The 14910-nt window shown below is 37.7% G+C and overlaps 1 protein-coding gene across 18 annotated transcripts in view; it reads right to left on the reverse strand.

Moving 5' to 3' along the window:
• PLCH2 (phospholipase C eta 2) overlaps window positions 1-14910 on the reverse strand; it is a 119913-nt gene that overhangs the window by 43400 nt on the left and 61603 nt on the right. For 5 of the 18 annotated variants that reach the window (XM_030018900.2, XM_041124158.1, XM_030018910.2 and 2 more), the window contains 3 exons: window positions 1652-1798; window positions 1046-1289; window positions 382-511 (listed from right to left, as the gene is read on the reverse strand). In XM_030018900.2, coding sequence (XP_029874760.1) covers window positions 382-511; window positions 1046-1289; window positions 1652-1798 — 521 coding nt within the window. Of the gene's footprint in view, window positions 1-381; window positions 513-1045; window positions 1290-1651; window positions 1799-6432; window positions 6557-9754; window positions 10963-14910 lie in introns of those variants that run through there. The other 13 variants (XM_030018914.2, XM_030018916.2, XM_030018913.2 and 10 more) reach the window with 8 other exon arrangements.

Consider the following 14910-nt stretch of genomic DNA (forward strand, 5'->3'; position numbering starts at 1 on the left):
ATACTGGATATTTTATTAGTACTGGAGGATATTGGATACTTTACTAGATGCTATTTATTAGAGAGAATGTAATCAGAGGAGGAAATGTGACTGAGTTTCAGATCAACAAGTATAGCAAAAAAGCAATCTCTGTACTGTGTGTCTTTATGTTATGTAACACCAGGAGGTACCTGGTGTAATGCCTTTTTCTATGAATAACTATTTATGATGTGTTTCTGGAGCCCTTTTTCAATTTATGAAATGGACTGTGTAGTATCTCTCAGTAGAGTGGAAACAAACCAGATGCTGAAGTATTTACAATCTCTCCTACCAGGTTTCACATTAAATCTCCAGCAGCTGAATCCTTGTTCTTTTAGAAGAAAACACATTTGAATTTCTTACCTTAAACATTTGCTTGACTTTTTGTCGGGGTAGGTTCACATTCAGTTTGTGCATTAGCTGGAGCACTTCACTAATACTCAGACTGCCATCACCATTTTTATCTGCCTCATCAAATGTCTGCTTCAACCACATTGAACAGGAGTTAAGGAACAGCATGGAATATTAAGGGATATTACTGAACATTATGTATATATGATTTTTTTTCATGTTAGGAAAGACTGTATATGAGACCGAGGATGAAAGAAAGTTCAAGGTATAACTCATGTTATTTCAGTAACAGTTTCTAGAGTTGCTATGCTCAATATGCAACACATGCTATTTACCCATACTACAACACAGAAGAACTAACTTCTGAGCAAATTTCAATGTTGCATCACACTTTGTCCTGTATAACCAAATGAAATGGACAGCTTTACACAGAAAGTAACAGACGAAAGAACATACCTGTATGTTTTTCAGTCCACTCCAGTCACTCATCTCCAAATCTTGCCCAGAACAATCCTCTTCAGGGACTCTGTCTCTGGAAACAGGGAATACAATGGGAACCGCTTTGAAGCTTTAAGCCTAGTGCTTGTTTTAGCAAAACAAATACTTAAAGGAATCCCTATGCTATTGATAGCTCTCCACCACTGGAAAATACTCTCAGATAGTCTAAGAAGGATATTGGTCTCTGGTCCTTTGGCGTTTTGAGAGGCTGTCTTCATCACTGATCCCTGCCATCAGATATTTTAGCCCTGTGATCCAGGTGCGTGCTTCCTCTCCACTGGAAGATACCAGGTCAAGAGATTCCATATGGTCTCCATAGTAGATGCTGAAGCAGCAGTTGGGATCAAAACTGCCATCGGCATAGCGCTGAAAGATCTCTGATTGCTTCCCCTCGCAAACTTCCTGAATAGAGTCGATAGAAACTAGAATGACAAAAGCGTGTAGTTCATTAATGACTGTGTGCATGCCCTAGGCCAGACAAGATGCATTTATTCTGTAGAGAAATCCTGTAGAGAAAGGGCTCAAAGCTCACATTGCAAGGTCCCCAGTTCACACAGGTTTTGCCTGCAACTCATTTACAACATAATACAGTACTGCAACCTGCAAGGCTAACAACAACAACTTAATCTTCATAAACTATTAATCATAAAATAATTTACTGCCCTTTAAATTCAAGTACAACATTCTTCTTGATCACCCGTGAATGAGCCAAATCCTTCATTTTTGTTTGTTGATAAGAGACCCTAGGAGGAATCAGAAGAAAGGTTCTGTGGTTGACACTCACTTTTGGCTTTCTCATTCTTTCGAGAGGGTCTCCAACGAATACATGACTTGTGCTCGTCCAAGTAATAGAAGCGGACCAACCCTTTGGAACTGCCACGGAGTTTGATCATTTGGGTACCAGTTTGCATGGAACTCATACATCTTTCCACTGAAGAGAGAAATAAAGTGATACCAGTAAGTCAGACTTCACTCCCTTTAAAATCACCTTTACAGGAAGAAAACATATCAAGCAGCTACCAAATTAACAGTTCAAGTCAAAGGACAAGATTTCCTGTACAGTCTAATATATGAGGTCAGATTACATGATCAAAAAGTCAGAAAGATTCTTGGCAACTATGGACTTACCTGTAAATGTGAAAGTTTTCATTCCCGTATTAATAGGTATGAAACATACATATGTTAGAATTGGTGTAAGGTACATACCCTGCTTAAGACCATCTTGAATGCTTAATTCAAGCTCCTACAATATGTAAAATTTGTGCTGCACACAGTATGAAATTTCACCTGGAAGTTTGGATCCTTGGCCAGCAAAAACTAGCACAGTTCCACCCATGTCAGGAAAGTTATTTTCATTATACCTCAAGTTTTTGCCTCTTAAGCATACAGTAACCTTGTGGCATAACTTCAGTGAGTTTTTTTCACGTTCCTCTCTGTAAATTCTGGAGTTCCTGTCAGCAGTATCACTGTTTAGAAGTACCATGGCTTCTTATGAAGCAGTTTAGTTTGCATTCTGTCTATTCAGAATCCAATTAGAAAAAAAAAATTATTACCCAACTTGGTCATCAAAAGTATTCTAGGAACCCTAAAAATTCAAAAGCTTTTATGTACAAATGACTTAAGAGTTAAACCATTTTCACTGCCTTAAAAATTAACAGCAAGAAGGTGATTAGAATCCAGTGTGTGACTGCAAAGATGAGGCCAGCTTCAAAGGCTACATTCTTATAAAGAAGTCTACAGTCAGGGTCAACAACAGAGTAATTGTAACCTACACCGGTCAGGGAAATGTATAACCAGACAAAAATCCTAACAAGTAGAGGGGGGCATTATTTTGATTTGCCTTCTCTAATATAAATAATATTTTGCTGTGCTTAAAAAGATTCCAGAATTTTCTTCTTGGGAAGAAGCTGAAAGAACAATACTGAACAGATATTCTTTGCACTGATCAATGTTTTGTGTAAGGTGCTCAGATACTACAAGGATAAGTATGAATAAAAAGATATCAGTATTTTTTTTCTATCCTATAACATATATTATGAGTAAATCCTCACATTTACATTAAAGTGGATCCAAAATATCAATTAAATATTGTTCTTTATGACTGAGTTAGAAAAAACATTGAATGCTAACAAAGTTGGATTTGTAGCCCATAATCTGGTGCTATGGAAGAGCTGTAATTTTCTCATAAGCACCTTAAGTTCAGAAGCTCAGTTCTACAAATACTCACCCAGATAAGCTGCTCCCAGCATGTGAACAATCCTAATAAGCAAACTCAGAAAAACAGCTCTCCCTATTAATGCAGTTACAAGATTAGGACCTAAAATGCCTAGTGAATCTATATAATCATATTTTAGTATTCAGTCCTAATTCATAAACATTTAGCCACCATTTGCCAATACCCATGACTGATGAAACACAAAGCACATTCAAAACTCACTAATAAGCAGAGTATAATAGAACTACTAGCAGCACACTTATTTGGGAGGATTTAGAGAACTACTAATACTCACTTTCTGATCACTCTCTAAATCAAACTACTATAAGTATCGGTTTCTAGAATAAGCACAAGGAGATTCAGACACTATTCCTAACTTGCTTGTTAACACCAAGGTATCACAGTATGTCTGCAAAAAAGAAACCAGATTTGTAACGGAAATGTTTGATCTTTCACAAGAGAAAGAGTCTGAGGCAAAGCTAAGCTGAATTTATCAGCAACGTTATTTTGAAGCTCCTTTAGCAAAAATATGGCATTTTTAGAGTAACAGAACAACACTAGGACTTCTGCAAACCATGCAAAAGCTTTATAGCCCAAACGTTTACTTCCCACCAGAAGCAAGAATGCCCATTTTCATTACATACAGAGCCATCACAAAGGCATTGCATGTCTGCTGTTTACATCACACTTTTACTTGCCATCCAGGCCAAAGAAAATAGTAAACTCTGGAAATAGTACTTTTAGAAAGTTGAGATGGAGTATCAGCTTTGCCTCCCATTGCTTCTATGGATTAAGTCACTGATCCTACAAATTTACTTCCAGATGTTGCGGCAAAAATCTAACAGACTGTTCTTCCAAATCACTTAAAATCACGTTCTCCTAGGTGGTGGCCTTTCACCTATATTGTACTTTGTCTCTGGGCCCTTAAAACACGTTCCCCTCCCGGGGATTTGGCAGCATTACAGACAGTGCAGCCAGCGGCCTTCAAAGAAGCAAGTCTTAGAAGAAGCTCCCTCAAAGAGCTTTGCTGTCTCTCAGCAGGGCTCCTCCTCTTTCCTTGGGAACTGCTGTTAAGCTGAGGCTCTTGCATGCAAAGCCCCTGGAAGCAAGGTTGGGGCCATGCCCATGCCTGCCCAAAGAGGAGGCATTCTTTTGAAATTCAGCTGTTGCAAGGAGCTAAGCTTGACAACATTAATGCAAACTGTTAGCAACTGGCTGTGTCCCAGGAATGAATGCAGAATCTCGTATTTTCTGCCAGGTCGCCCATTTATTTCCCATAATGACAGAGCATAGCCTGTGACTTAATTTTCTTGTGGCTTTTCTGCCTGGTCTAAGTAAAATTAAAACTATTACCATGTCCAATGTATTTATGTATTTTTTTCAGACCTAGAGATGAGAAGTGTAAATTACTACTCAGCTTCTGGATGGAAGAATGAAAACCAATACATAAAATACATATTCTACTAAGTACAGATTTATAAATAAATAAAAGGAAATTCTGAGGTCAGGCTCCTCTTATCAATCTGTACATACAGATTACAGATGAAACACTGTCCAAACTAAAACACTCATTCCATGTATTCCAAAAATGCATCAAAACCAACAGAATTCTTTGCAGTGATTCAAGCCTACCTCTTGGGCAAAGGCAAAAACACCCAAGAGAAGCAAGGCAGAGTAAAAAGAAATGGAAAAAATCATTAACGTTCCTGTGCTTTAGAGCTTATATTCAGCCAAATTCAATTAATTTACTCCGGAAAAGAAGGTTCAACAAAAGGTTAATTTGAATGCAAATAATTAATAATAAAAGAAAATTTAAATTTAAAGCTACAATTCTGTAGAGTACATTGTTTATGTTAATAAAATATTTACAGAGAGAAGGTGTTAAATTGAGAACAAAATAATCCCCATGTAACATTTTGTTTCTTAAAGCTGGTCCCTTGGCTTCAATCACAGATGCCCTTAGATTAAATCAATGTGGTCAGCAGGTATCAGTCATAAAAGCAAATGCTGTGCTACGGTTCAGAAGCATTACTGGAATTCACTACAACATCAGATCCAAAGTGGATTCAAACTCGGCTCGACCATTTCCCAGACACTGCAATTTTTTCAATATCTGCTTTCATTCCAGTTCAGCAGAAAGATAAATACTTCTCAAATTTACTGTGAGATAATAATTATGGAAAGCTTAAACTTATTTTAATTTCACAAGGTTTATAGTTTTTTGAAAAAAAAAAAAAAAAAAAGATTTTTGGTCAAAATAGTTAATGAAATTTCTATTAGCCCTAATAACACAGACTTCAAATCACATTAAATTTCCAACTTCCTCTTCGGAAGTTATTGCAGTAAATACTTTTATTTGAAGAAATGAGAAGAGCAGAAATGGGAGAAGTATCAAAAGAACACACCTGTTACAAAGCAGAAAATAATAAAGAAGCACCAAAATAAAAGTACACTTTATACAACATGCATTTACTTTGCTTTTACATGAAGTAAGAACATACTCCTTGGCTGTTAAAATTTTAATAAGCATCCTTGGATAGCTTTTTTAATGCAGCTGTTCATTTCTGCTGCAGGATTACTCACCCAAACCCTACCCAGTACCTCAGCAGCTGCCCTGCTGCCAGTTCCAGCTGATCTGGACATTGGACTGTTCTTTGGTGATTCAATGCACAATTGCAATTAATGTTTGAGGACAGAAACTTGAGTTCAGTTCTATACAGCGTACCTGCCAATTGAATGGTCAGACCATACCAAATACTTGTTTTAACTATCTTTTTAGTTTTGGTGACACAAGGAAAGGAAAGCACAAGAAATGTCTTCCTCCTTCTGTCAGGAGAACAGCAGCAGCTTTTCTGGATCCTACCAACATGACAGGAAGGAAAACCTTTAAGGTAGTGCAGAGGTGTTAGCTAGGGGTAGCTAGACAACAACCAGGAGATTGAGATGGAGAGGGGAAACAGTGCACCTCTACACCTCTACATATGTTTGTGCACTGAAATAGACACCCTTACCTGTCTACATGACTGAAAGTTTAGAGCCCTAGAGAGACTGGCAGAAAAATTTGTGGGTGAGGAGGAATCATAGTGGTACTTATATCAAAGAAAAAATAAGATCTTTTTTCTGAAATCTTTCACAGCATATAAATGAGAATAGCACACTGATGAGAAGACAAGTATAACTGCTTCTCCTTACCATTGTCCAGATACCTTCTTTAAGGATTCATTTCTATACTTCAAATAAAAATCCCTCAGTCTTGAAATGAAACATATTTTGGAAGAAATAGCTCCTAACTATCTTCAAAGGCTAAAGTTTTCTTCTTGGTTAAGTAATATTTTGCACGTCAATAGTACCTTTGTGCAGAATTCAGTCGAGCTTCAGCTCTCTTTTGATCTAATGAGTTGCCTCAATTTGCAACCGGACAAAATACAGTCATGGAGAAATGGATCTCTACTGCGGCAAAAAGCACTGTCATAGCTGAGCAGGAAACAGAAACATAGAACACTTAGTTCCATTCTTGTGTTCTTACAAAGTGACACTAGGCTGATGCAGCAAAAAGACTCAAAGTGATTTTTCATAGTTAATAGTAACATTTACAGTTACCGTAAAAAGTTTTAAAGTAACAATAAAAAACAAAACTACAGAAATCATAACTCCCTACAATTTGTCCTGATACAACAAAATAAAAACAGAGGCCAATACCATGCTTATTGTTAGAAACATGTTCTAATGTCTGTTAATTATTTATGGTTCAGTAGCATTATTTTCTTTTAGGAGTTTCTGGGTTTGATGTAAATGTGTGAAGGAGTGGGAGTATTTTAGCATGTGAGGATGAAAAGAAGTTAGAAGGATTGAGTCATTGAGTATTTTTATACATGGACCAGCTTTGTCAAAAGATTCACTTCCAAAGTTCAATACGGCTCCAGGTTATGTTGTACAGCCTTGGCCCTAGCCAGTCTCTTCAGAAAAAGTCCGAAGGCCAGCACCACGCAACACTGCTGAGTTCCGCCCTGTTAACAGATTCTGACAAGATGCATCCTGATAGTATGGTTCAAAACAACCACTCTTCTAAATACTATAAGGAGAGGAAAATAGATTTCAGAGGCTTATTTTTCTTCAGGGCCTCCAGAAGATGCAACATGTTGGCCAGCCTAGAGAAACCCCTCCAGTACATGTGCACTATAAGAGCAAGCTGTTCCCTTAAAATATTGCCAAACCAAAACAGCTTTCCAGCATGCAAACAGAGGACTCCCACACTTGTCATACATTCAGCACTGCACATCCATTGAAGAGATAATAATTGCTACGTTCTTTAAAAGTCTCACTGGAAATGGTTTTGCAGCTATGACTGGCTCATCAGAAGGAAAAGCAAAGAACTGACTGGCTCCGAGTACTCCTGCCAGGAATATCAGTTTCAGTTTAGACAGGAGGCATCAAATATTTTTAAAAATCAATATATAAATATAATAATATAAAAGCATATTAAAAAATACATAAAATATATCCAGTACAGTGTGATGGGAATTCTGTTCAGCTGAAAAGTCTTGGATATAGAAGATATTCTGAAAATTCTGAATATGAACTGTACAATTGATTTCTGTGAGCTTGAGGAATATTCATGACAATTCATCATACCACTCTCATAATAAAGGCTCCCAGAATGTCACTTCTGACCCCGAAGACATTCACTCAAGTAATGGTCTTATCACAGAAGTTTTAACATTAATCGTTGGCTACAGCAGCCTGGTTTACTCCTTATACCGGCACCTATGCTAATGGAATACATCAGTAGTAAATCCTACTTGACCCATTGCCTTATGAATCAAATGAATTGCTATTAAGAACAACTTCTGTTACATAGAGGATTTAGCATCCTGTGGTACATAATGGAGGCAGACCTTCTTTATTTATTTATAGTCTTTAAACTTATTTATTTTTTATATTTATTTATTCTTTATTATTACATATTTAAAGTACAGTCTTTTCCTACAACATGAACTCATTGAGGGAGATGCTGGTTCAGTTTTCTCTTACATAAAAACTGGACTGTTCACTGGGTGGATTTTACTTCACACACACAGAGAAAACCCCCAAACCAAATAGAAAAACCCAACCAACCAACCAAAAAAAAACCCCAAACCAAAACAAAACACCCAAACACAAAAAAAACCCCAAAACCCCCAGAACCAAAAAACACAAAACCAAGAAAAGGAGATATTGTCATGCAGTGAGTGGCATGATCAAAAGTTAACCTAAGGTATTTTCTGTCTACGGTGTTCATAGATCAGGTATAGCAGGCTGATTTGCATCATTATGCCAGGATCCAATTAAAAAACAGACCACATCCAACTTCATTAACCTTCATTTTTTTCATTTTTGCAGTCCTACAGACTTGTGAGCAGTTCCTTCTCACCTTTTAAACTAACCATCTTATTGCTAGTGCAAGAAGTTTCTACCCCTTACTCGCTCTCACTGACTCAAGCCTCACTAAATTTCAGGACTCTACTATTCTTTTCTTTGGCAAAAACATTTTAAAGTATCTTTGAAAAAGAAAATTTCTGTATAATCCTGCCAGCAATGGTTTGGACAGTGTTTGCTGCGTACAAGAGTTAATGCAAGACTGAATCCATCCTTAAAGCGCACAACCCCTAATAAATGAGATGTTAATGGGAGAAGAGATGCTCTTAATCCTGTGGAAATTAGGGTGCTTAACTCGAGGTCAGTCTGTCAGCTCTCCATCTCTTGGTTGAGACTCCATCAGCCATCTGGATCCAGGGAAATGCAGCAGCAGAGTAGCATGGCATTTCTGGACCTCTGCAAAAAATTCCTATTAGTTTCTAAGCTATCTATACCTCCAACTTTCTTGTTAAAAAAAAAAAAAAAAAAAAAAAAATCTTTGACTGGCAAAGCTGACAACAAGTAGGACAAAAAAGTGCTTCCAACGCAACAGGTGGTTCTGGTCAAGGTCACTGCAGATCTCTTTACTGGACCTGAGCAGCTCAAGAAGACTGCTTTTAAAATGCATTTACTACAACAGGAAACATATAATTTTTCTAGCCATTTCCAACTAGGTTTACTGGTTTTATTACCTATTTAAAAGAAAGGCTGCTATGAAGCAAAAAGGGACCCTTCTCAGATAGCTAGTGAAGCTTAAGAATTTTGCCATTGTATATCAGCATTCAGAAAACAACCTCCCGAGAGTCCAGTGACCTACTATGGAAGAAAACGGAGATACTTCTAAATGCTCATTTCAAAGATTGAAAACTACAAATATTGCATGAAAAATTGAAGGGTTAAGAGATGTACAAATTCTGGCAGATAGCAAACCTATCTTACTGTGAGTATGGAGAGGGAGATAGATTCTATCTATGCAACAGAAAATTTCAAAAAGTCTGCACACGTCAAAACGTACAACTTTGCATTTGCTTTTCCAGAATAATGTAAAGAAATCAGAAATGAAATGATAACTGAGAGGTTCTTGAAGACCAAAAGAACTGCACTAGCAACCATGCAAAATAACATAGGACTAGGGCTGTGTCTCAAGTTCTTCCTTCTTTTCCACTCCCCCACGCTACAGCTAGACAAAGTTGTCACTAAATACGATTTAAACATGAAAGCTTTCAAGATGATACCATCTTGCTCAGTTAAGTGGCAGGTATTCAGCCTGCATCTTACCAATATGGCCGATTTTCCATCTCGGAGAAGCTACGATGCTGCCACCAACCCAGAAAAACTCTTCAGCCAGACGGGCCACTGAGAACTTATTTTGAAGCAAGGGAGTTTTTGAGGCATCCATATCTGAGACAAAGGGCAGCTTCAGAACTGAATATAAGCACTGACGGCCTTAGTAGACATCAAGATTCTGTAGTACCCATTTTCAAAAACGCATAAAAATAGCATAAAATAATAAATAGCATAAAAATAGCATAAAAATATTATCAGGAAAAAACAAGATAATCGGTGATTTCCAAAATCCAGTGGTATTTTTCAGGTTGTTACAGAGAAGTTTCACAGTGAATTTAGGCCTCCTCCCCTGTCCAGATTTAGAATATTAAAATCCTAACAAAATCCTTTTTATTCTATGTGACGTACCTATATGTATATTTTTGAGGATTGGGTGGGTTTCAGTTCAACGTTTTAAAGAAGACACATGATAGACACGGACAGGGCCACGAGGCAAGATGGCATGTAGATGAATCCATTTCTGGACAGAAAGGCCTCCCGATGATATTCTTTTTCCTTTGTTACTTTACCAGCTGCTAAGCATCCACCAAGACATTATAGCAATTTACAGTTGTTGGCTTCTCCGTGCTGCCTCATCCTTCTGACAGCAATTCCTACACAGAGCTACCCCTTTTATGTATTTGATTACTAACAGATTTGCAAGTCCCACTCTTGCTGAGGGCTTTACTTGCTCTTCAAAACCAACCAACAATATCCATTGCAGTAAATAAGTGCACAGTTAATAGTACAATCCATTCCCCTCTCTGCCCTGCTGAGCCACCCTTGCCTTTCACTGCGAATCTGTCCAGGTGCGTAAGCTCTTCAGTCTCTTTCCAGGTCTGAAAAAGCCAGAAAAATCATACTTTCTTCTCATACAGCTCTTCAAAATATCATTGTACCAGTCCTCATCTTTTCTCAGAAGGTTCTCCTCAGTATTTTAATGGACATGCATGATAAAAGGAAGAACATTTCTCCCTAGGCAGTAAAAACTAGATACAATGCAAACACAGCAACACATGTTTGCTTCAAATCCTAAATCCATCATACGCACTAATCCTAAAGCCGTGGTTCTGCCCTATCCAGTCAAGGGATTTAGGTGACATGTTACAGCTGTAGGGAAAAAAAAAAAGGTTTAAAAAAAGTGCTTTCTTCTTCTTCTTTGCCTACATTAGCAGCATCTTTCCATCTTGCAACACATTTAGGAATATCTTTGCAAACTGTCACAACCCCATAGAAGATGCTTGCTTAGGACACAAGCCAGTCAGCTACACTGTACAGAGCAAATGCTGTACACAGAAACCAGGAACAGTGCGGGTGCTTGAAAACTGACAGAGATAAAAGCAGGTAAGGATTAAATTTTAAAAAGCACTAAGTCACTACTTCATTCCATTTGAAATGCATCCATTAAACTCCAAATACAGAAATCTGTCATTTATGTTATTACAACCTCTTAATCTACATTAAGATTTAGGTACGATATACAATTGCTCTTGCCATCTGTGATCTGTACAAGGAGCCTAATATGCTTCTAGCTTGATGAGCTAAACACAAATTGCCCGTTTAAAAACACATTCATTAAGTGCTTCCTACTTCTCCTTTCACAGTTTGAAAAAGTTTTAGAGTAGTTAATTCTAGAAATGACTCACTCTCAATTAGAACTTGTTTATTTCACTATGCCCAGAGTTCTTATATTAGGCTGGACTCTAAGTTTAACCACAGATTAATTCCAAAGAAAAAACAAACTGGGTCTTCGCTAAGGGTCAACAGTGGCAATAATGCTACGTACGCTCTTGTCACATTCTGCTGTTTATTCAAACATTTCAACAATAGCCTTCCATTCTCCTAAGGCATCTTTCAAGACTAATTTAGTGACATGACTGCAAACTAATTGTCATCAAAGGAGGAGTAACTTCCATAAAATGCTAAGAAGCATATATCCATACCACAGAAAACCGCTACACAGAAGGCAAGAACCCATGAAGTATTGTTCTAAAGATCCTAAACCTTTTTTCAGATGAAGCAAGATCTAGCATGGGCCAGAATGACACCTGAGAAATGTGAGCTTAATTACCTGCTCTACTGCATGCTTTTCTGAATTTCTTAAATAAATCAGTAAATGTCTTTGTGGGTAATTTCCATGCTATAGAAATAACATCTTAAATGGGGAGAATGACATTGTTGTACCTCACAAGGTAAACTTTAAGCTCTAAATTATAAGGAGGCAGAATTAAGGTAAACTTTTGCAATAAACCAAAAGTATTGCAGTTGTTTAGCCCCTTTTTTTCCTCTTGCAACACTAATCAGGAGGATTCCTTGTAGTCTTCCTTGTTGTACATGCAGCAAAATCTCAGTAGCTGGCACTTTGTGTGCTAGGCAGGAAGAGGTACTCCTTTTAAAATTCAAAAATTAATTCTGCAAGGACATCCTAGATTCTCCATTAACCATTTATGTGTTATCAATCTGGGGACAAAGGGAAGGGAGAAAAAGAGTGAAACCTAAGTCCTATTGCAGCATTGCCCAAGATATTCGTTTCACAGTTCAGAATTAGAATTCTGCACAAGCAGGACTTTGAATATGGATTTGTTTTTATTTGTGTACGGAGAAATGCCAGTGATTTATAGCACCAGAAATGAAGAACTATTTCAATGTTCAAGTTAAAGTTAGATTTGTAATCCAAAACCCACCCAGAGAAGGTTATTTTAAATCATTTTAGTTGATGCTATCAATCCATCTTTCAGGCCTCCTAAGAAGATGATCACATAAACAGAGAAAAATTAAATCTTTCAAAAAGCCCCTCTATTTATTGATTGCGCTAGATACTAGGTAACTGTGGGAAAGCAACAGGAAACAAGAAAGGGTTAAATGTGACATAATCCCTCTCCCAACTCTTAAGCATACTGAGCTGAGTACTTAGGATATAAGCCTACTGAAATGGGTTTCTATTCTTGCCTCATTTGACATCCTCAGAAAAATCTTGCTCACCTGACACAACATGCAGATTAAAGACTTCTTTCCATGGCACTTTAGAAACTTCTTATTCTCTGAGTCTAACAAAGGCTTTTCATGCCACAAAAAGATTTGAAAACCAACAATGTTTGAGTCTGCAGGCTGCTCTGTGGCTTAGCTAAAAGTGGAACTCAGAACACTTGACGAACAATGCTAGAATGTCAAAAGCCTTCAAAAGAAGACATTCACTTCAAGAATGGCAGAAAAGCCAGATTCCATCATACAGAGCAAGAGCATCTTGCAGAATATATAGAAGCACAACTTACATATGGTTTGGAAGATGGAGAAAAGCTAGCAAAATGGAGATCCTCCCTAGACAAATGGACTTATTATTAATGCAATCCATCAGGATGGATGGATTCCTTTCTAACATGCATGCTTTACTGTTGAGAGAAGGAAAAAGTGTTAAAAATTATTTAATACATAGGAAAACAGCTGTAGCCCTCAAAGTAGAAAAGAAAAAACTAAAAATGTCAATGTGGGAAATCTCAATACAGAGGCCAGACTCTGATCTCTCTCTTGTCTTCTGTACATCAGGATTCAAGCAGAAGACAAAACAAAGAAGCAACAGAAGAGGTAAATTAGGCTCACAGTGCAGCAAGCAGCTTGAGCATATCAGGTAACAGCATGCAGACACAATTTCTGTACTTCAGCTCGCTGCCAGTTGAAGATGTTACAGAAAATACTCGAGGCTTACTTAATAAACTGATTTTCAGAGTTCAAGATATTGATTGTCAGAGACATTAAATATTACAGACCTGATACTGTAATTGACCTGTAAATCCACAAAGATTAGACTTGTGACTTCATGGCTATATACTCCATTTGTCCTTGCATGAACACACTACAGACCCAGTTTACCAGATTAACAAACTAAACTCATGATTCTAAAATACTTGGAAACACATGGGCAGCCATTAGTGATACACGTATTAACTTTAATACAGGTCTCACTATTTCGCACTTTCTATCCATGGAAATCTTGCTCCTAATGGCAGTAGAATAAAAAGAGATGATTGCCAACCCACAACACAAGTCATAAAATAAAAGGAGGAAACAAAAGGGTTTAATGTCATCTGGCACACTGCCATTTATCTGTACACTCTTCCTCTCACTTACTTTTACCCTCCCCATTGCAATTTCAGCTGTAAACATCAGTCAGAAAGCCCTGGAAAAACTGCAGAAATTACAGTTACAGCTACATCTCAGACACCCCAGCCTAAAATCTTCATACGAGTTAGTAGGCCTGTTACTGTCTAAATGCCGAGAAGTTTCTAAGGGAAATAACAAAAGCAAAGAAATCTGATTGAAACGTACATCACTAAATACAGTTTAGAAATACATCTGAATTATGGTAAAGGTTCAAACCCCAACATACATAAGCACAAACATGAAAACAGCAGGAGCACAGAAAGCTTGACTTGATGAACCGAAATCATGATGCTCATTGACTGCTTCTAAACATGTGATTTATGTTTCTTCCCTTTCCCTCAGAAATGCTGCTTCCTAAAGGACTAAAGCAGCATAAACTAGACAGCAAGACCAGTCAACTCGGTTTCAGTTTCTCCTCTCCTGGAGCCATTTGCCTTCAGGTTTCCATGGCGCTCTATGTACTGTGTGTCTGTATGCAACAGCTGCCTATGTTTCTGGTATGACCTCTTCCCAAGAAGAGGGATACGGGGAGTATATGCTGATGGAGCATAGACAACATCTGTTATATTTTCTATATATGTCTGACAACTTAAAAACTCCTGCATTAGTTGTATGAAGAATTCGCTAAAACTACCACTTTCGGATGGTTTTGGTAACTTCCAAGGAAGGCACAAATTCACATACATGGACAGTTATAACCAAATTTCCTGCACTCATTCAATCACCCCTTCACAGGCTCAGAAAGGCCAGAGCACTGGCTGGACCACAACATTAACCCCACTGTGTATAAGCTGCCTTTTCCTTAATTCTAACATAACCCTGCTCTACTGACCTTTGACATGGACACAGACAAAGCTCTAGTCTACTACAGACTGCTAGACCATCTGGACGTCAACTTTAAGCACAGTAATCCACACTCAAGATTAAAGCCACGCATCTTGCCTGTGGCA

This window comes from Aquila chrysaetos, chromosome 6, assembly GCF_900496995.4.
Source record: "Aquila chrysaetos chrysaetos chromosome 6, bAquChr1.4, whole genome shotgun sequence".
NCBI lineage: Eukaryota > Metazoa > Chordata > Aves > Accipitriformes > Accipitridae > Aquila > Aquila chrysaetos.